The sequence below is a fragment of the Procambarus clarkii genome, chromosome 58 (assembly GCF_040958095.1).
Source record: "Procambarus clarkii isolate CNS0578487 chromosome 58, FALCON_Pclarkii_2.0, whole genome shotgun sequence".
NCBI classification, from domain to species: Eukaryota; Metazoa; Arthropoda; class Malacostraca; order Decapoda; family Cambaridae; genus Procambarus; species Procambarus clarkii.
Window position 1 is genome coordinate 20,813,874 of NC_091207.1, and position 23,132 is coordinate 20,837,005.

Genomic DNA, 23,132 nt, shown 5'->3' on the forward strand with positions numbered 1-23,132 from the left:
TTGCAATATTTCTTATGCTCGCTGGGAGGATGTTGAGCAACCTCGGATCTCTGATGTTTATAGTGTTCTCTGATTGTGCCTATAGCACCCCTGCTCTTGGGTTCTATTCTGCATTTTCTTTCATATCGTTCACTCCAGTATGTTGATATTTTACTGTAGATTTGGGACCTAGCCCTCAAGTATTTTCCACGTGTATATTATTTGATATCTCTCTTATCTTCTTTCTAGCAAGTACATTTGGAGAGCTTTGAGACGATCCCCATAATTTATGTGCTTTATTGCGTCTGTTTTCTGCACTCTCTCCTGCTCTGAAGGGGAAGGGAGTACTGAGCAGTACTAAAGATGCGACAACACAAGTGATTTGAAGAATGCAACCATTGTGGTGGGATCCCTAGATTTGAAAGTTCTCGTAATCCATCCTATCATTTTTCTGGCTGATACAATATTTGCTTGGTTATGCTCCCTAAGCGTTAGGTCATCAGACATCATTATTCCCAAATCCTTTGCGTGTTGCTTTCCTACTACTTGTAGGCACATTTGTGTTTTGTACCCTGTATTATGTTTAGTTTTTTGCCCCCCATTGCCACACTATGGTAGTTCACTTCTGAGGTTGGTATTTGACACTAGTTTGTCTTAGTCATCCTATATCTCTTGCCTCGGATTTAAATGCTCCAAGTCTTACCTTAGTCTTGTCCCATACTTCTTGCGGAGCCAATAGATGCGCATTCCTTTATCTGCACTCATATTGTCTAAACTTGATTATGGCTGTTCCACTTACTACTATTACTCATCCTTGATGTTCTGCACTATACTGGGTTATATCTCAGTTCTGGTGCCTTTTGTTTGTTCCTTGCCCTGAGTCTATATGTTGAAACCAGCATCCTGTTTCTACAGGATCATCGAGATAGTTACTACCTTCTCTAACATGTGCAGTACCTGCAACATTCTCACTCTCACTTATGACATCCTTTGACCGTTAACCCTCATGTGGACCCTCTTCCTCTCATCTTCCATTTTCAGTATAGTTGTCTCACTTGCAAGATTCCCCTCTCAATTCATGTTTGCAATATTTCTCCTTGTATCATTCCTTCCTTACCTCTTTGGAGGGTCCCACTTTTAAAGTTTTGCAAGACCTTGATCTGTGGAAAAGGGTTCTTCCCTCCACATGGTTATGAAACCCCTTTTTTATGAACACTTTTCTTCGCCTTCATGCTCCACAGCCGTCTTCACACATGGGGTGTAAGTCTGACGATGGTGTTGTCTTCCCTGACCAAACCTATATTTGCTGCCTTTCCCTGGAGACTAGCACCTTCACAGCAGAAATTTATGCAATCTTGTATGCATACCATCAACTGCTTTCCCTCTGTTAGCATTCCTTTGACTTTGTGCCCTCATTCCCTATACATCTTGTGGTAGTCAAAATCCAACATTGGCCACTTCTTATCTGTAGCAGATTGACAGTCGAGGTTTGCTGATTTCGTAGCCATATTGGTATTTCCTTAAGTGAATGTGCAAGACTGCTGCTAAGGAGGCTATCTCCACTTGTCCTATTTCCAAAAAGCATTCCTTATTCCAATTTCTACCCAGTCATTCATTTCTTAATCCGAGATCACTGGCAGGGCCGGTGGTTATCTTGAGATGATATCGGGGCTTTAGTGTCCCCGCGGCCCGGTCCTCAACCAGGCCTCCACCTCCGGGAAGCAGCCCGAGACATCTGACTAACTCCCAGGTACCTATTTTACTGCTAGGTAACAGAGGCATAGGGTGAGAGAGAAACTCTGCCCATTGTTTCTTGCCGGTGCCTGGGATCGAACCTGGGACCACGGGATCACAAGTCCAGCGTGCTGTCCACTCGGCCGACCGATTCCCAACCGGTGGTCTGGGGTTACCGGTAACCTTTTACCCATAGCCTTCCTCCTACCACCATAATAGACGGTAAGAAACGGCTTCAGCTAGAGTACATATTGGCCATACACGACTAACTCTCGGACACTTAATGAAACACTACCCTGCTGCTTATTGCCCAAATTGCACTGTTCCACTTAGTTGTGCACCTTGTTGAGTGTCCTAATTTTCAGGACAATCATATATCATGCTTTCCTAATGTCTCTCAAGGTCATTTGTCCTTGGATAGAATCCTTAGTGAAACCGTTACCTTTGATATCGCTCGCTTTACAGTATGTGCTCCTGTTCTCGTATTGGCATCATAAGTGATATTTAGCACCTTTTGAACATCTGACAGATGGGTCTAAATCTGCCGATGGTGTAGGGTACTCTTGTCTTTCCTGACCACACCTATTTGTTCCACCTGTCCCTGGAGACTTAGCATCTTCACAGCAGAACTTTGCAGTTGATGAAGCACATATATAATTACATTCTCACTGTCAGCATTCCTTTTTCGTTTTAGTTGACTTGCAGTGCCCTCATGACACTGGAGTCATTTAATCCTATCCATCCTATGGTAGTAAAAATTCAACATTGTCTGTTTCTTTTTTTTTATCTCCAGCAAATTTATGACAGTAGTTTTGCCGAGTTCCCAACCATATTGGCATTTCCTTAAATCAGCGTGCAGACACCACAGCCGAGAAGGCTATCACACTGATCCTATTTCCCGTAAAGGCATTCCATAATCAGATTTCTACCCAGTCATTCCTTTTTCAATTAGTACCTGCTAGCATGAGCCATTGGTCTTCTGTTACTGGTAACAGTGTGTGCTCTTAACAGTAACCTGTTCCTTTGGCCTGCCTCTTCCCACCGTAACCAGCAGCGTGAAACCGCTCTGGCAAGGTTACATATTGGCCATACACGTTTAATTCGGTCACTTGAAGAGCAGGGCTGTGCTCTATTATTGTCCCTTACAGTCATACGTCTCCTTTTTGAATGTCTTGATTTTCAGGATGTTCGTGTCTTGCTTCCTGACTGTCCCTTGATAGCATCCTTGGTGAATCCATTACCCTTGGTATTGCTCGCCTTATGCACTTTTGCTCTCGTATTGGCATCCTCAGTGATATTTAGTGCCTCTTGAATATCCTGCAGCTTTGATGGTGCTACACAAGTATTCAACTAGTTGCCTTCTTTCAACAATTACTTGTCTCGAGTCCTTTTGTTCTCTATTGGTATTTTGAGTGATTTAGCACCTAGATATCACATGACACACTGCTACCTAGTCTTCCCTGTTTGGCACTTTTGATAATTACTAATTTTGAATTTTATTAAAATTTAAATGGGCTATTAACACCACTATGTAGTGTGTACAAATAATAGACATGAAAAATAATTGGATATGGAAACTTCATTTCTAAAACTTGTTTAATTCCAAATTATATGAAATTATAAAATAATGGCACTATCCCTGATTTTTTTTGTTCGCTGCACATCCATATTACAAATTTAGTATTATTCCAGTATTTAATTCTGAAATGTTGCAATTCCCTTTACGTTAAATTTGCGCAAAGTAGGTGTTTTATTCGTATTTTCTGTAGATGCCTTCTCTTTATTCTTATTACGGAAACATGAAGACAACGTAAGAGAATCCTTGTGGAATTTTAATGGCACCATCCCCAACTGACCACCATACCGGTTTTTCACCACCTGTAAAAAGACAAAATACTGTAGTGAGCATTAGAGCTAAAAGTAAAACCATTTACTTAATATATTCAAAGATGTACAATGAAACCTCTGTTTTGTGACTCCAGTTGCAATGGATACCACAAATCAGCATTACATACCCGCATCACCAAAGAAGCGTTCAGTGAAGTGGGGGATATGCAGATTTGCTGAGAATGTGGTCCATAGTACAATGACCTAACCATAAAAAGAATGAAACTAATAAAACATTTCTAACGAAAGTATAAATATTGTATGTTAGTATGCCAACCCTTCCTCCAAAGTGATTAATTATGAAAAGGTGCCAATATGAGAAAAACATACAAAGTGAGCAATATTAAAGTTACTGCATTCACCAAGGATTCTATCAATGGACTTTAGGAAAGCAAGACACATAATCGTCCTGAAAATCGGTACGTTCAAGAAGGCAGTGCATGACTATGTAAGGCAATAAGGAGTAAGGCAGCATTCCATTAAGTGACCATTAGATATATACTGTATATATGGCCAACAGGCAACCTAGCCAGAGCCATTTCCCCAAATCTATTATAGCTGCTAGACATAAAATTCTAACATAGGATTTCAACTACCACAGGCTGTATAGTGATCAAGGGCACCGAGTGAATCGCAACAAAGGAACGTTATATTGGGAAAGCAGTTGATGAAGTGCATACACGATTAGCATCTTCGTGACAGAACTTTGTGCAGTCTCCAGAGGCAGGCAGCGCATATAGGTCTGATCAGGGAAGACAACAGAGTAGCCAGTACTGTCAGCAGACTTGCACTAATTTGTGAAGAGGGCTATGTAGTGGGAGTGCAAAGAAAGTGTTAAATTGCATTTCTTCAATCTAATATGACTGCTTCAGTCTGTGCTATTTCTTCAATTGCCATTTAAATTATTTTTTCTTTGTGTGGATAGTCATGTCTTATCATTTTCCTTCTGTAGTGCCATGTGCACTTGGGGGGGGGGGGGTATCTAAGTACAGTATGTGGTATCTAAGATTATAATGCCCTCGATTATTTCTTTTTTGCTTGTGAAGATTAGATCTTGAATATTTTTGGTCCTAGCTGGCTATGGTATCTGTTAGTCGAGCGATAATTTTACATTGTTGCTGCTGCTGCTGCAGTGAAACAATTACGACAGTAAGGAGATATCTGGTACTGGGTTTGCCAGATTATCTAGGGTATTGTCTGTTTTATTAATCTGTTCTGTGAATTTCTCAACAGTTGCATCTGGCAGTTTGTACTGTATATCAGAATAATAACTACGGTAACTTTTCTCTCTCTTTAACTTCGTGTTTCTATGACCTTACTTGTAGAGTTAAGGTGCTCTGAGCATACATGGTCCCTTCTCTTAACAAACCTAATCCATGTGACCTATTTACCTTATCACAACCATATACAGTAGATTATATTCTGGTATCCATGTAACACTGTAAAAGTGTTTGAGTTAGTTTATTTAAAATATATATAGAGTACATGAGTCACAGACAAGGATCTGAGAGGCGCCAGTTGTCTGCCTGAGATCTCACACCTCAAAGCGTTAATGACCTCAAGTGACCTGAGGTCAGATCATGAGAATTTCACCTTGCTTCCGCTAAGCTCTTAATTGTAGTCTGGTAGCCTTCAAACAAGCCGACGTTTAAGGAGTGGCTTGGTAGTGCCGGAGGCTATCTACTTGTGGGCGGAGTTAGCTACTAGGTTCCCCAATATAAACTCGGAGAGCTATCCACCAGGAAGCATTAACAGACAGAACAGCAGACGAGAGCAGAGACGTCCCTATCAGGGAGGCTGTCGGCCGGCAAGGGCGGGAGTCTCTGTCAACTACAGACCCCCCCCCCCTCTCTATTCAACTTAGACTCAGTCCTCGGTGAGTGAACATTAAGGTGACTTGGTCGTGTTTACATATGTTGTGTGATGATCAGGGGCAGTCAAGTTGTAGGGTTCTCGAATTCTTGGATAATGACTCTCTTTAACATTTTAATTGAATTGCTACATTATGATACTTCATGTGAAATATAATTATGAATTTATTATTTAAATTGTGTTTAACTTTGTTCCCTAGAGCTATTTCCCCCACCCCCCGTTACAATGTTGGCAGCGGTGTTGAACAATGTTGTAGGTAGTTGGTGTTCTTTTAACATTGTTCAGTCCCACGTGTCTTTTTGCCGCTCAGGCGCTATCAGGGAGATCTTGACAGGTGTTTTACTTTCGCGATTTAGCGAGTTTTCAGGTTAGGAGATAGTGATTCTCTGGTGTTGTGTTTAGTGAGTTTGTGAGTTTTGTGTAGTTCAGGGAATGTTCACCAGAACTTGCGTGTGTAGTGATTAATGTTAGTGATAAGATTTGGTGATTTGGGAACTTAGCGGTGTTGGTAGTGGAGCTCACCTGAGTGTGACAGGTGACCTCGCATGTCCCACGGGGACACCCAGCCACCGCTGGTCTCCAGGTCAGTGGGGAGTGGCAGGTGTAGTTCTTAAGGAGAATTTAGTGGTGGTTCTGCTCAGATTATTGCGATCGACTGTTTTACTCCATTTGAACGCAATAACCCGAGGTGTACTGGTATTGTACAGCATGCTAGGGGGAGCCTTAGTATGTCAGTAGACTTCACGTTGGGGACGCTCGACGTTAGATAGTCTGGTCACAGGGGTGGCAACAGTTTGGAGTTGTTGACCGGCGGAGAAGCTAGGAAAACACTCTGGGTCACATAGGTGGCTGTAGGTTAAGGGTGGGAGTAACGGTTAATTATGTACTTAAGATTAGGAATGGTACAGTTAAGTTTAGGCTAGTGTTTTGTCTATTAGTGTTGATTTTTTTTTTTTGTGACAAGTTAAAAGTAGTGACGATCTTATTCTCTCTTCTCTAACTTTACTCGGTTACTGTTTTATGTTCCACCAAGTCAATATCATTCAGAGTTAATTGAATTATTAAAAATTGAAGTGTAGTTGTTGCCAGGAGGAGAGCGTTATGTTATGACTGTGTAACCCTATACAAACTACAGGGTCACACAACAGCATGGAACACGGGTATTGTCGCCTTTATGTTCATCCACAGGTGGGAGCCCGAAGAGAGGAGAGGCGCGACGCATATGCAGAAGAGAGAGACGGCTGCTGTGTACCACACTCAGGGAAGTTCCTCACCACCACGACGACCAGCCCCCTACCTGGATGTCAGGGCCACCACCACCACCATCACCCCAGGGGACCCCGAGATACAGCCCTCTCGGTCGGTCAACATTGGTCTACCCAGTGGACCCCGAGACGGACGGACCCCAGGGGACCCCAAGACGGACGGACCCCCAGTGGACCCCAGGTCGTTCTGCAGACGAACCCAGACGACCCAGTAAAGATGGAAGGGGAACAACGACTCCAGTCTGTCCCACCAACATCGGTCTACCCAGGACGGACCCCAATGGACCCCAGGTCGCTTGTCAAAGACCCATGGGAGGAGGAAGAGAGAAGAAAGAAGAGAGAAGAAGGAAGAGAGAAGAAGGAAGAGAGAAGAAGGAAGAGAGAAGAAAGAAGATAAGACAAGCTGAGTGAGACACGATACCTAGTGTCCCTTGCTGGTGTCAGCATCATTGCATGGAGCGTAATTGCAAGACAGGATCGTTTGCCTTGACTGGCCGCCCCTCCTACAAGCATGTTGCTCTGTTGAGTGATTCTTCCTGTGTCATGCGGACTTGATGTGGCTGTCAGAAGTAGCTCTCTGAAGGAGGCGTGCTGGAGCAACAGGGAGGAAGAAGAGTAGGATGGGATTTCTACTGTTGGCAACTATATGAAGGTCTCGAAACTTGTAGTCCCTATAGCTGTGAAGAACCCCAATATACGTCTCTCATGGTGACTGACGTAGGGCCAATTACAGATCAGCTGGGACAACCGAATTCCACGGTCCTGTGCGCAGTTCAAGTAGTAACGGCTTTCGGGTTGACCAAGTGTTGTTGTGCGTTAACGACGGAGAAGCGACGGAGGCAGTTGTGTTGAAGAAATGTGGTACAGGATTATCTACAAGACCAAGCAGTGACGTCGCCCAGCCAGAGACAATGGACGTCTGTCTACATATTTCATTTTTTTAGAGTAGGATGATGTATATTTGTTTAGCTAGGATGTATTTTTTTTTTCGTTAATAAAGTTGTTGCACACAGCTAGCTTGCTTTAGCAGTGTTGCAAAAACTTTATTTCGGGGAGAAGGGGAGATGTAACACTGTAAAAGTGTTTGAGTTAGTTTATTTAAAATATATATAGAGTACATGAGTCACAGACAAGGATCTGAGAGGCGCCAGTTGTCTGCCTGAGATCTCACACCTCAAAGCGTTAATGACCTCAAGTGACCTGAGGTCAGATCATGAGAATTTCACCTTGCTTCCGCTAAGCTCTTAATTGTAGTCTGGTAGCCTTCAAACAAGCCGACGTTTAAGGAGTGGCTTGGTAGTGCCGGAGGCTATCTACTTGTGGGCGGAGTTAGCTACTAGGTTCCCCAATATAAACTCGGAGAGCTATCCACCAGGAAGCATTAACAGACAGAACAGCAGACGAGAGCAGAGACGTCCCTATCAGGGAGGCTGTCGGCCGGCAAGGGCGGGAGTCTCTGTCAACTACAGACCCCCCCCCCCTCTCTATTCAACTTAGACTCAGTCCTCGGTGAGTGAACATTAAGGTGACTTGGTCGTGTTTACATATGTTGTGTGATGATCAGGGGCAGTCAAGTTGTAGGGTTCTCGAATTCTTGGATAATGACTCTCTTTAACATTTTAATTGAATTGCTACATTATGATACTTCATGTGAAATATAATTATGAATTTATTATTTAAATTGTGTTTAACTTTGTTCCCTAGAGCTATTTCCCCCACCCCCCGTTACATCCAAATCTCAATGTCCATGAATTCCCCTGCATGGGTTTCTGTGAAAGCTCCAAATACTTTTGTCTCTGAGGAGGCCATTTATGACCAGTATTTAGTTTTTTGCTTTCATTTTTAGTCCCTGTATGTTGGCAGATAAATGAGGTTACAATATCTGATGTACTTTGACTGAGGTGAAAATAGTCTGAGGTCCGGCAGAGTTTGCCATTCTGCAGGAACAACCATAGACATCTTCAAGAGAAAATTAGATAATTTTCTCCGAGGAGTGCTGGACCAACCGGGCTGTGGTGAATATGTGGGCCTGCGTGCTGCTGCAAGCAACAGCCTAGTGGACCAAACTCTCAAGTCAAGCCTGGCCTTGGGCCAGGCTTGGGGAGTAGAGCTTTTGAACCCCATTAACCAACCAACCAGGTTTTCTGGGAGGTCCATTAAGTGAGGGCATATTGGTTTTGTTCTGCTCTGTATTGGTTGCCTGCTGTACTTTTAATTGTAATTAATTGTTGGTAACAATTAATTGTTTAATTGTTACTGGTAGCTATGACTCTGCCATGTGTCTAATTCACTTTTTGCTGGTTCAAGTACCATGCATTACCTCTGCTCCACCTTTTGAAATGGCTTTCTTCTGGCTCAAAAACCTATTTACTACTTCTCAAAAGTTACTTTCCTGTTTGCCATTTTGTCTAGCAACCTCTTGCCTTTCACATCAAAACCTGAACAAGAGAAGTAAGTAGCATTTTCTTTCTTTATGTAGAAAGACTGCACATGACTTGGGGAAAATCTCTGCATGTTCTTCCAAAACAACATATTTTTACCTTAAATAATTGATGCATTTTTTTGGGGTGAGAGCAACTGCAGTCTAACCCCCCCACCTCTCTTTCCAGAATATCTATGTCTGCAAATGCCCTTTGCATAAAATTTACATATGTCAGTCTTTTATGTCTGTCTCCGTCTATCAATGTTTGTACCGATCGGGCAGTTTGTTATATTTTTCTATTTGCCATCATCTTTAGCCGGCTGAACTGATTCAGAGATTTCCTGAACTTGTATTTCTTGTGTAGTTTCATCCTTGTCAACAGCTATGTCCATATTATTATTTTTTCCCCACTGCCTGGATAGCTGGTAGGCTTTGCATGAAAATCATTCTTTCATCATGAGGCATGTTATCGAGGAGTTTTATAAACAAGTTCCAGCTGGCAAATCATTCTCACATGCCCAGAGAAAATGGCCTTCTCTCAGACCTTTATTTGTAGTCATACCTGCACAAGAAACATGAAACCCCTTTTTACATACAGGTGTTCGTTGCAGTGACTACAATTTTGGTTATTTACCTCCATGCTGTTTACTGGGAGTTGGGTCTCTATGGGAGGGGGGGGGGTAGGCTAACCACTCAACAAAGCATACTTGGCAACTGTTTTTTTGTGCATAGTAAGCTCTTGTTGTTATCTACTTGTTTAAATCATTTAAATATACAAATAAAACCTTCTCAGAAACACTGATGGTATGTATAGCAACAGACTAATCTATAAAATCACACAACCATGACTGTAGCTGCAATATTTATTAAGATATTTAATTTGATTAATAAATGGCTAGTTTCTGGGTCCCAGATGCTGATATCCAGCCACATAATTATATCACTTGTTTGTAAAGGAATGTCACTAGTATGACCATAAATATTGTGATCTATAGTACATCAGACGACTGAAGGAATAGTTTGCAATGAAGGAGTAAATGTATTTGTACGTTTCTGTGGCAATTCATGGAGAACTGTACACCTGGTTTTATGAAGCAGTTGGGTGCTAGTGTGGATGACTGACTGTGTGATGGTGCTTGTTTATGCTATAACTGACATAATGAATGCTTGAGCGATATTTTCATACTACAGTATATAACCTATATTCACTATACAGCACTGGTCACCTTTTTCAGCTAAGGCTGATGCCACCCTACCTCATACTGAACTGGGTAAGAAGAGCTTGAGCTACCTCATCCCTTTGAAATAAGTTTATTGAGGTATAAATACACACAATTTCAAACCTCTTAAGTGTGAAACTGTAATGAATAATTTTTAAAAGATGCCAAGTCTGGAAGATTACTTAGCAGTCTGTGGCACGGAACAGCACAAAATTCTAAGCAAAAAGACACAAGGTGAGTGATGATAAAGGTATCAAATTCATCAAGTATTAATGAATAAAATATAACTCTCTCTCCCTAGGTCTTTCCTTTAATATACTCGTGTATGTGCAACTGTCAACAATACGTGCTCGATTCATTTAGTTTTCATCTGAATCTAGCTAATACTCATGAAATGCAAAACGTAACTTAAAAGAGAAGTAACATGTACCTGTAATATTTTTTTGGACTGGTTGATTGTAAAGCCGTCCTTTACTTGTAAGATGAGAACATTGTCAGCTTCTTGTGTAACCTTTGCACCACCAAACACACTTTCAATGCTTAGCGGTTGACCTGCTGGAACCTGGTCAAGATTAGACATGACAATCATATATTTAGTTAAAGTACAATAGACTAATAGATAAGCTATTAAACAAAATTTACTTTCCATATAGATAAAATCTCATTATGTGAGGTAATAAGCACAAACTTTTACAAATGCATTTTTTCTTATACAGTACTGTACAGTGAAGCTACATGTCTTAAGTAATGATGATATCACACTACGTTTCCATACAGTCTCCAGACCTATTTATGCATCTTTTAATACAGTACTGACACAAATGCATCAAACCCAGCATAACAGAAATTGGTGTCAAGCATCTGAAACAAAGATTTAATAATCTTCTATCACCCTGTCTGTCGCATTTTGACTATACTCTACCATAGGCCAAAAATTGTCGTACTAGAAAATGGTAGCGGCTCGCAAAATTGATATACTGTTCCATTTTCTGTTTTGGGTTCTCTGTTACGATAGGATAAGAGACTTTAGCACGACAATTCTTTGATATTGGGAACCTTAGGAGGAAGGGCTGCATTTACGTAGGTCAGTTGCAAATTCTCTTTCAGGACTTGGGTGTCCAACTCACTGCTCTCCTTAAATATATGTCATGTTGTTGCTAAAAACATTGCACCAAACTCAAATCTGTTTCCTTGGCATGAAGTTAATATTCTGTACACAAAACATTGTTTGGCAATAAATTCAGCTAACTTTGAACTTTTGTCTTCAGAAATTAAATCTCATTAAATTCCCACTGGTAGACCATGAACTCAAATGTTCAATAAACCTGATATCTGGTGTTCATCCAGTTTGGTGGATATTAAAATATGAGGAGCCACTTGGTGCAAGTGACAAGAGTTGTCAACAATCCTGTTGGATTAGTAGTCAAGCTGAAGGAGAGAAGGATTCATGTATCATAACAGGTCCACAGGGAGACAGGACTACACGAGGGAAAGAAGCTTCATCCATAAGGCTCAGTGGGAGAATGAGCAAGCTAGAGGAATAGGTGACGAATGCAATGAAGTACAGTACAAAATTACTGTAGGATTCAACATAATGCAGGGAGGACAAGAGGAGAAACATGAAGACTTGGAGAAAGAGCAGACAGCACAGGTTGGTTCTAGGCTGCGCTTGGGGAGTAGAACTCCCAGAACCCCATCGATGTACACAATACTGAGGGGAAACAGGGAGACACTACAGAGGGCCATAAATAAGTACATTAGGGCTAGGAGGGAAGTGAATGGGCAGTTTCAAAATGGACCTTGTTATTAATTAGAAAAAGGTAACTCTCTCACATAGAGCAACAAGAAGGCTGCCAAAACAAAACAAAAAAAAAACTTTTACAGAAGATTCCAGGGGCCAGATTCACGAAGCAGTTATGCAAGTACTTACGAACGTGTTCATCTTTCCTCAATCTTTGATGGCTTTGGTTACATTTATTAAACAGTTTACAAGCATGAAAACTTCCCAATCAACTGTTGTTATTGTTATAAACAGCCTCCTGGTGCTTCGGAGCTCATTACCTGTTTAATAATTGTAAAGAAAGTCGCCAAAGATTGATAAAAGATGTACAGATTCGTAGGGACTTGCGTAACTGCTTTGTGAATCAGGCCCCAGGTCTTCAAGATCAAGTCAGAGTGGAGGTCTCGTACAAGTGATGATGAAAGGATGGAAACCATATTTGTTAATACGGTTTAAAGTAGTAACAAAATGTTAAAGAATTTGATGTAAGTAAAGTAGTAGGATCAAACTGGATATTGAAAAAGCAACAAATACCAAGTACTCTTCTGGCTACAGTCTATAATGTGTCATTAATGAACAGAAAATTCTCAGAGACCTGGAAGACTGAAAATGTGGTGCCCTTAAATACTGTACAGTTGTTTTTACCACACTGGTATATAAACAAGAAGATATCAGGGATGCTGAGAAAGTTGAACAGCCCAGAGGACATCCATCAAAAGAAAAATTACCTTCCTCCTTGCATGTGCTACACACGAGGAGGAAGATGTAGGGAACGTGTGTTTATTTCATTAACATTCTGATATGATTTACTTTTGTTTTTGCTTTTGTATTGTTCTTATATTTATTTTATGTGAAAGATTATTTTAAAGCAGCCTAATTCAGTGTGGACTGTATTACCTCAAGACAAGTTATCGCTATAACTTATTTTTCTTAAAAAAAAGTTCCTTCCGATGTGTTTTCAGGAAAGCAACAAACATGTAAAATTTGGATACTACTGTATACAAAAATTACATTTACATCTAAGGCGCTTATAACTTATAGTAACTTATTTATTTTAAAAATATCTTTTCTAACAACTTCAGGGTATGTGAAGCTTTTCCTGATTTTACAATAATTATATATGGTCATTAAACTACTATTGTACTAACCTTCTTGGGATGTACAACTAAGGAAACATGACAATTATTCACTGTTGCAAAACGTCGAAAGGCTGCAACCGTTTTATCCTGCTCCCACCACCTATCAATTGGTTGGTCAGATGTGCCTAACATGAACTGAAGGTTGTCAATGATCACATGCTGGATTCCCCATACTTTAACAGCCTCAGTCATGGCCTGAAAGTTGAAAGTCAAACATTAAACTTTATTTTTTTTAAGGCCCACAGTGCATACAAGAATTTTTGAAGGCCCAGAGCACCCAAAGTCCCAGCCTGGCACCCACCTCTCTTATGATGAGAACGAAACCTTCAAAAACCATATTGAATGCAATACACCTCTTTCTGACTGGGCTTGGTGGCTCCCTGAAGCTAGACATACTGAGGTGGATCCGTACACAAGTCACATTAGCTCTTGGAGTCTGTAATAGCTTACCAGAGATCAGAGCCAGTACCTGCCCCCCTTCCCCTTCCAAGTCACAGGGAACAGGAGATTCTTTAAAATCACCCTCACCACTGGAAACTTGTGAGGGTGATTTTTAATGGAGTTTTCCAGGGCCCTTAGGCTGACTGCTAAGGGATGCCCAGGCAAGGAACTGCTAACTGGTATCCAAATAAAACAAATAAAGCTGAACCCCTGTGACGTGTGCAATCATTGGGGGCCTAGCGGAGGACCACCAGAATAACAGAAAATGCATAATTACCAAGGGGTACACCCCCCACCAGACAAAAAGAAAAGAAAAGCCCCACCAAAGTACATCTCCAGGGGAACAGAGGCAGCCACTATGATATTACAGTGGAACCTCGAGTGACAAAACGGCTCCAGTTACGAGCAAGCCACTCACAGAAAATATGTCTCGACTGACGAGCTTTCACTCGATTAACGAGCGTTCCCGCTGGTTCTCGGACACCTCCGACGACAGTTTTGTTGTTGTTTCACAAGACGAGTTTTCCACATGACGAGCTCGGTGCTGGAACAGATTAAACTTGTTAATCGAGGTGCCGCTGTATAAGACAAGCTGCACAGTACCTTGCACCCCTACTAGTCATGATACTACCTCCTACCCAAGGTCAAACAGCTGCCAAGAAAACCCCAGCTGACCCCAAGGGTGGGCAATTACCGAGCAGCAAGAGACCCTTATGGACGTAGTTCCTGAACGACTGGTGGAAGAAAACCCCAAGCCGTAAGGGCAGTATTTACAGGGCATCTAGAGAAGATGGCCCTAGGCGCATGCAGCCCTAGTACTTAGAAAATTATTCCTGGCTCGCACTCCGCCACACAGCAGACCACCACCACCACCAGGCACAGCACCGCTCTTAGCACACTCGTTAATCTTAAAATGTACTGACTTTTGTACATTTCTTACTATGACAATTTAGTTTCCTTCCCCTTTTTATTCAAATACCACAGAATATAAATATCAACTGACATTGCAGTACACGAGAACAGTCTTACCTTTATGACAGAAGTCGTACTGTGTTGTCCATGGTAAGTGAGGAAGTGGAGAGGCAACATCGAGAACTGTGAAGCCAACCTGTTGAAAGTAGCAAGGTCTTGTGGAAGAGGAGCTCCACTAAATTGCTGAAGCATTACTTCACACAGTCGTACAATGCTCACTTCAAAGCTTCCCCATAATGTTTTCACCTGTCAAGTAAAATATGTTTAAGAGCTAAGTTTAACTTCTACAGTATTGTATAACATAGGCAAAATTTATAAATAACATGTGTAGATAAAGAAAGTTTATTTTATACCAAAACTACAGAGGATTTGCAATGGCTAAAATACACACTAAACATTTTTCTATTTAGCTGGAAATCCAAAGTTTCTCTACATAGTGTTTCATGCATGCTAGTATTAAAATAATCAATTAGAAGGGATGATAATTTTTCTGGGAGGGAAGAGCCCCTCTGGTGGCTTCCTGAAGCAATCTTGCTAAGATTGCTCCATATTAAAAGGTAACATCAGTCATGTAAGTTCTGATTGGCCTACCGACCACCAGTGCCAGAACATGGCCCTTTTGTCCTTCATAGAGGCAAAGAGGGAATGACAATTCACCATCCCACCTAATAAAGCCTTCATGAAGTCAGAAAAGTGTTACAGACAACTGGACAGTTCAGAGAAAATAAACCCTCAAAACTCCTAAATAACTGCAAACGATTCACACAAAACAAGGGGATCACTCAAACTTAGCTCGAAACTCGATAGTACTCATTACCACCACCAGCTTGCCCCAGTCAGCTCCCCATCTCAGGTCTCAGTTCTACCAATGCGGTGGACTGTGGTGTCCACCACAGAACTGGACAATGCTGTCCAGTTCTGCTCGTAGTATTCAGATCCACCAGCCAAGGATAAACTCCATCGCATAAAAATAAGTGCCTGTCATCCTTCAACTGTGTTTGTCCTCCAGGGGTCATTTGCTTGTTACATTGTTCTTATTTTAGTGCCAGCTTCAAGCACACATTTCCCTTCACATTGCTTCAATATTTTCTCATAGATACATCACGTTAGTGTGATTACGTTGTGTAAATATTATAATCTAACGTGCCAGGACTGACTAACAAATCTGCCGACGTGTATGAACACTGACATGAAAACCAAGGAAGGGAATACATGTGTTATTCTCTCCTGCACCCCTGACCTTGGAGAGCAACAACATGGTTTAAAGCACTCTCATGATACCACACCCCATAACAACATTGCTCAGCCTTCTAGAGACATAACTGCACACAACTAGCAAGAAAGACTGCCAGGAAATGATTTATTTTTGTATTAGCTTATGTAATAAGACTGATATCATTATCACTGTATTTTGGTCAAAGATGATGGCACCTGATAGAGCTTTGACATAACCATTGACAAGAGGTTACATAAGTTGGTATTATGTAGTGGTTGGTATAATGGGAGGAGACATGATACAATGCATCAGTGTGGCCACCTGTGATTGACACAGGTGAACACCGCTTTCTTCTTTTGTGTCACAGAGTGAGGGAGCTCGACCATCGTGTTCTGCAGTCATTAGAACCCTTGCCTACTTGAAGTAAACTGGACAAACCCAAATTTTTATCCCTGACGAATCTCTCAAACACTTTCTTGAGAGCAAGGAAAGTTGAGTAATACATTACAATATATCTGAAATAGGACACTAACAGGCTAGCTGCAGTACTGTCTGAACCCACGTATCTTCTATGATTCTCATAGGAGTCAAATGTTATGTAAAAGAACTCTATTCATGCAATTATATTAAAGAAGCTATAAGAAGTGTTACTACTCTTGTAACAAATTTGACTAACCCCTTGACTGCAGAGATCAAGGGAATATTCTGCCATAAATGTGGTCTTGCCTGAACCAGTGGGGCCTGTTAATACAGTCATTTCCCCTGGTCGGTGGCCCAGTAGAAGTGCATTAAGGTCTAAAAATCTCTTCCATGGTACACCATAAGTCTGAAAGTGAAATGAAATGAATTATTCCTAATTATATTTAGGATAACTATAACAGTAATGGAATATGTTGACATACTGAATAAAAAATAGATTTGAGAAAATTTAATTACTGTATTGTACAATACTTTATTGTCAAGACTTCCCTTAATACACAAAATGTGGTTGATCCAACAAAATATTTGTCGATCTTGGAAGGCATTCATAGTCACCTACGCCATGCATATGTCAATACAAACCAACATTAAGTCACAATAACGTAGCTGAAGACATGATGACCAAACCCACACATCAGAAGTTGGAGAAACGACGACATTTGGGTCCGTCCTGGACCATTATCAAGTTGTATCACATACAACGTGATAATGGTCCAGGGCAGACCGAAACGTCGTCGTTTTTCCATCTTCTGATGAGTGGTTTGGTCATCAACCATCATGAAATATCCTTTAAAAATATAAATGTTCCTCTCCACAATACAATGCAAACTCAGTTATAAGCCTTAAAAATCCACAAAGAATTTGCTATCAAAACAATATTTCAAGATAGAAACAGAGGCCAGAACTATTAAATGTAAAGAGAAAATCTGGTCCAACAGCAGCAATAATGCAGTACTCGGAAACAGCATTTTACATTTTTTTTTTACTAAATTTTTGGCTTAGCAGTAAATATTTTTGAAAATACAAAATTTGCTAGAAACCATTTGCTGTGCAATACAATATACAGGATTGTGGCATCATGGCATCATGGACACAGCAACATACTGTAGTATAAAATAGTAGTAGTAGCGATCATATATAATCCCCGAATGCTCGCGGTGACACAAGCAAATGAACAACAGAGACATTAGAAAGAGCATTTTCAGTGTCAAGAGTAGTTAACAAATAGAATGCATTAGGCAGTGATGTGGTGGAGGCTGACTCCATACACAGTTTCAAATGTAGATATGATAGAGCCCAATAGACTCAGGAACTTGTACACCAGTTGACTGATAGTTAAGAGGCGGGACCAAAGAGCCAAAGCCTAAGCCTCTCAAGCACAATTAGGCGAGTACACAGCAGGAAGTCCAGGGAAATGGAACTTGAGGAAAGGAGGGAGAGAGAACAAGCAACAATGTGAGCAAAAGAGAACAAGGAGAATTGGGTCAAGAGAGAAAAAAGGGAGAGGGGAAGACAGAAAGGGAAGGAGAAATGGAGGGAGGGAGAAAGGGATGGATGAAGAGAAGGGAAGGGAACTATCAGGACAAAGCACTAAGCTATCATGACTATATAGCATTTGTATGAGATCAGGATAAGGATGTGGGGAAGGAATGGTGCCAAATCACTTGGACGTCGGGGATTGAACGCCAACCTGTATGAAGCAAGACCGTCCAGCACAAGTGGTTGGGCGAGGAAGAGAGGAAGAAAAATGGGAGAATGGTGCGGAGGAAGAGACAATGGGAAGAATGGTGAAATAGACAAGTCAGACAGACCCAGGCACTGCCAGATACCCCATCAAGTAAAACTGATTCTTTATGCAATTATAATAGTTCAACACAAAAAGACATTTAAGCTATCATGCCCAGTTTGTAAATAGCACAACATGCTTATATTTTATTCAGTACATATGCATCACGTGTATACAGTATGTCAATGTAAACAAAGATTTAAAATACCTTAATTTTGGCTAAAAATATTATAAAAATATAAGCGACCCTTATATACAGTACTGTAATGTGGAGGTTATGTTCCTGGAAAATGGCATGTTATCAAGTAGACTACTATATAACCTGAATAACATATTGAAGAAAAAAAAAGGGTTATGTTACAGGAAAAGTTGATATGCCATATACATGTATATATACTTTATCCAAACTGAAACTGTGTGAAGGTGGTGTTGATAGATTTGTGCCTGAGGAAGTGGTAGAGTCTGTATGTGTGTGTGGGGTACCTGGGGTAAATGGGAATGTCTCAGTTAATAACTACTGTTTTGTCACCTGTACAATTCATGCTAGCACAGATAAATAGTTAAAGTAGGGAGATGTATAAAAGCGAGACCCTTGTTTTCCATGTACTTGAAACTTTTCCAAAACACTTAGAAACTTTCAAGACCCCCTAACAATCAGTTGCAGTATCAAATGACAAGTTTGTAAGAGCAAGTATACACAGCACACCAGTAATTAGGAAATATGAAGCAAAATTACCTCTTCCCTGTTGGTGAGTCTCTGATAGATTTTATCCTTAAGTTGCTGGAAAGTGATGGCGGTCTCTGAAAAGACCGGGATGGTATCTTTAAGAGCAGCCTGGATTTCTTCTAATGACTTGGTATGCACTGGACCATCATTAGATGAACTGAAAATATAAATTATGATTAGTTTCCATGTATTTGTTAATTTAAAAAAAATCCCAGTGTAAGCACTGTGTATTTTAGGTTAGGTACTGTGAGTCACATTGTATTTGTAATACAATAAAATGCAACAATCACTCCTGACGTAAACATAAGCAATTATAGATTAATTCATGTATTGTTGATTTTGTGTACTTACTGTACAGTAAATTTCTTTAAAACAAGAATATAAATTTTAGCCATAATAATCATCAAGACTAAATAATTCCCATCATTTTCCATGTCTGAGAAATTGTTATATCTAAGGAGGTCAGCAATTGCTCTATTTAATAGAGAAAGTTGTTTCAAGGATTCCGACAGAATGGCATCCATGGCAAGCCAGAAAGAAATGGTTACCAGACAAAGATTGATTCAATGTAACAAGAGTACTCATTATACCATGACACTCAAGATACAAAATAACAACTCAGTATGCATACCGATACCCCACATTATATACAATGCTTATATTTTTCATGCCTTTAATAAATATTAGTATCAATACTTTTTTCTGGATGAGCCTCTTTATGGCTTCCTGAAGCTGCTATCTTGCTGAGATGGCATCCCACTACTGAGTCACATCAGCCATAGGAGTCCTCTTTGGCATATGAGGGACCAGAGCCAGAATCTGCCCCTCTCAAAGAGGCACAGGGAGCCGAGGACTGTTATGATCACCCACATCAAGAAAGTATCCAGAAACTCAGCAAAGCAATGCAGACAAGGCTCACAGAAAATGAAAAACCAAAACAGCCAAACAACTCATTCAAAACTAACTGGCTCATTTAAAAAGTAACTCGAACCCCCAAATGCTAATGACCTCCAACAGGTCATTAGCATTAGCTAGTACTGTTGCCGATATAGCAATCTGATTTTCCTGAGCCTCCAAGCCATAGCAAGTCCCACTTCACGGCCATCCTTTGGACTTTGCCCTTTGGGGGCCATTTGCTTGAATATTGTTTTTGATCTTTACTATGTACTTCACAAGTGTGTGTTTACAAGCCTCAAGTCTTGCATGGATTAGTCTAATTTGCACTATGAGTTGCAGGTGTTTAGAGCCACCCTTCTCTAAACATTTGTTCAGTGTTTACCCTGAACTGACAGTGACTCCTTCGGTTTGGTGCATTCAGAAGTTCACCCTTGAGAGGCAAGGACATCAGGGAGAAGAGCCTCACTCTAGGTAGAGCACGAGTCATTGACTCCTCTGTGGGACCCTGCAGTTGAGTGGGTCCTCTTTGTTTTGTTGTGGAATGTATTAGTGGTTGTGCACTGGTTATGAGGTATGAGTTACAAGGAAAGGCTAAAGGGAATTAAACCTCACATCCCTGGAAGATAGAGGAGCTACGGAAGACATGATCACCACCTACAAAATTCTCAGAGCAACTAACAGGGTGGATAAAGACAAACTATTTAGCTTGGGTAGAACACGAATAAGGGGACACAGGTGAAAACTTACTCAAATGAGCCACAGAGACGTTAGAAAAAAAATTAATGTCAGGGTAGTTACCAAGTGGAATTCAATAGGAAGTGATGTGGTGGAGGCAGACAACATACACAGTTTCAAATGTAGATATGATAGAGCCCAATAGGCTCAGAAACCTGTACACCAGTTGATTGATGATTGAGAGGCAGGACCAAACAACAGAAGTTCAACCCTCACAAGCACAACTAGGCAAGTACTTGTTTATACAGCATGCAGAGGTCACTTTATAGGCAAGTTTATCCTGTAGGCTGCATTTGGTGTCTGTGTTTCTGGAAAACATCGTTATTGGCTCGGAGTCTGGTTGGTTACAGTCTATCAGACCCTGGCAACTCTCCCTGTGAGTCTGCATTGTGGCTCGTAATGTATTGATCTGTTGAGCCCACACGTTACGTAGGAGTTTGAAGGGTGCTTATTAGCCTTCCTACATGCCAACAGCCATTCTGTCTCTGCCATACTCCTTGCTCAGTCAGTGACACCTTCGACCCCGAGTCCTGCGATGTTTGCACTCATTGCGTCTCTATATTTTCTGAGCCTATCTCAAAACAGAATTAACAGGCAGCTGCCGCTTTGTGGGCCCATTTTTCCCACATCATGGTTCGCAGCATGGTATTTGATTGTATGCCTCAGAGTTGGCTCTTACTGTGTTTATAGACTCAGAGTTGGAGGGGTTGGTAAATTATAGTCTACTTTTACTCTAACAAATTGTACAATACCTGTACACTCAGAATAATGCATGAAAGTGGCTTCTTCCGTGATCTACCCAGTACAACTGGACTGAATGTGTCTTGACTCTCTCCTCCTGTGGTAGTGTGGTGTTACCACTCATTATTCAAGGAGTTTCTTTTTTAATTTTTTCTTGGAATATTTTATTATTTGTGAGTAGATAAAATATTCACAAGCAAGTTGAGCTAAATTATGAAGGGAGAGAGGTCCCTTAATATATAATAAAAGGCAAAATTTATTGATAAGTGAGCATGACTGGGGTGTGTATACAAGTATTCTGCTTATATTAGAATACTATTACTGGTACTCTATAATACTAAGCTTCTTCAAATTCGGTAAAATGTACAGTTAATCTTTCTATTGGCCATAGACTAAAGTATTTACAATGCAATGTTTACATATTATTTGTGTGTGTAACCATGCACAGATATTTTCTATTATTTGTTGTAAGAAAAATAAAACATTTGGCAATAATAAATGAAAAATGTGATACAATGGAATATTTTAGAGTATGGAATGATTGCAGTGTCAATTAGTCCATTCTATTGTGGTTACACTTAACAACTGTGGTCAGTCACAAGGGGTCTTTTACAGGCACCCATGATTCAAACACAGTATACAAGGGCCTCTCACTTACTAAACATTCATCCTTTGTTTGTTCATCTGTGCACCTATTCTTTTGCACTAATTGTTCAGTACAGTACAGTACTGAAAAATTTCAAGCCACGGGGAATAATTCTGATCCCATGATCAAGAAGAATTAATAGAGTATTATTTAGAATATACAGAACCATTCACTACATGTCAACTTACCATCTAAATTAAACCACTCCATTAAGAATACAACCAGAAATGTACAAACTCTGCATTCCACTTGACTTACTTAGGCCAATGCTCAGAAAACATTAATATTACACTGCTTTAATTTTACTAATAGGTTTGCATTTCTGACCAATTGGTCAATTCTGTTGAAAATATGACATATCAGGTGAGAGGATAGGTTGGAAATGTAATGATAGGGTTTTGTGTACTTACTTAACCAGTGAACAGGATACTCCTGCCTGAAGGAGAGACATGAGGAGTGGCCGAGGTGGAGCTTCTCCACAGTACCACAATACCACCTCATTCTTTCCACAATTGATTAAATACTCTTCAAGTGCTTCAGCATCTTAAATAAAATATATTTATTAAAATTTACATTTATATTGTGCACTGTATTAGGAGAACATTATGAATCACATTTGCCAAATTTAGTAAATTAAGTAAATTGGGTAAGTAAAGCCAAATTTACTTACCCAAAGAAACACCTGTGTGTACTTCTCCTCAGAACCATATCCTTAGCTTTCACTCAAGCATTCCATCAATTACAATGTAATTGATGGAATGTAATTACAATGTAATTAAGTTTAATACTGTGTAAGTATTATACTTAATACTTACACAGCCAAGAACGATGATGGTTGTTTGAAAAATAAAATCCCAAACTGTCATGCAAATACCTTCTACAAAATATATGTACATAACTAAATTTTCTATGTAATATATGAGATATTTCAAGTAATGATACTGGTTAGTTGCAATATGATTACACAGTATTTCCTCAACCCTTGATTGTAACCAAGATATTTCAATATAAGAACATAAGAATGAAGTTAACTGCTGAAGGCCTATTGGCCCACACGAGGTAGCTCCTATTTATATGCACCCAATCTCATTCATATACAGTATGTCTAACCTACGCTTGAAACAATCAAAGGACCCCACCTCCACCACGTTACGCGGCAATTGGTTCCACGAATCAACAACCCTATTACTCAC

General features: G+C 40.4%; 1 protein-coding gene across 4 annotated transcripts in view; it reads right to left on the minus strand.

Moving 5' to 3' along the window:
- Positions 1 to 3,295: 3,295 nt before the first annotated feature.
- The window catches only part of LOC123767903 (mitochondrial DNA helicase), a 33,647-nt gene continuing 13,810 nt past the window's right edge, over positions 3,296 to 23,132 (minus strand). For 3 of the 4 annotated variants that reach the window (XM_045757995.2, XM_045757996.2, XM_045757994.2), the window contains exons 6-12: positions 22,350 to 22,482; positions 18,930 to 19,077; positions 16,604 to 16,753; positions 14,769 to 14,957; positions 13,308 to 13,493; positions 10,810 to 10,941; positions 3,296 to 3,591 (exon numbers count right to left, since the gene is read on the minus strand). In XM_045757995.2, coding sequence (XP_045613951.1) covers positions 3,409 to 3,591; positions 10,810 to 10,941; positions 13,308 to 13,493; positions 14,769 to 14,957; positions 16,604 to 16,753; positions 18,930 to 19,077; positions 22,350 to 22,482 — 1,121 coding nt within the window. In that variant the 3' untranslated portion in view covers positions 3,296 to 3,408. Of the gene's footprint in view, positions 3,592 to 3,728; positions 3,805 to 10,809; positions 10,942 to 13,307; positions 13,494 to 14,768; positions 14,958 to 16,603; positions 16,754 to 18,929; positions 19,078 to 22,349; positions 22,483 to 23,132 lie in introns of all 4 variants that reach the window. The other variant, XM_069306653.1, reaches the window with a different exon arrangement.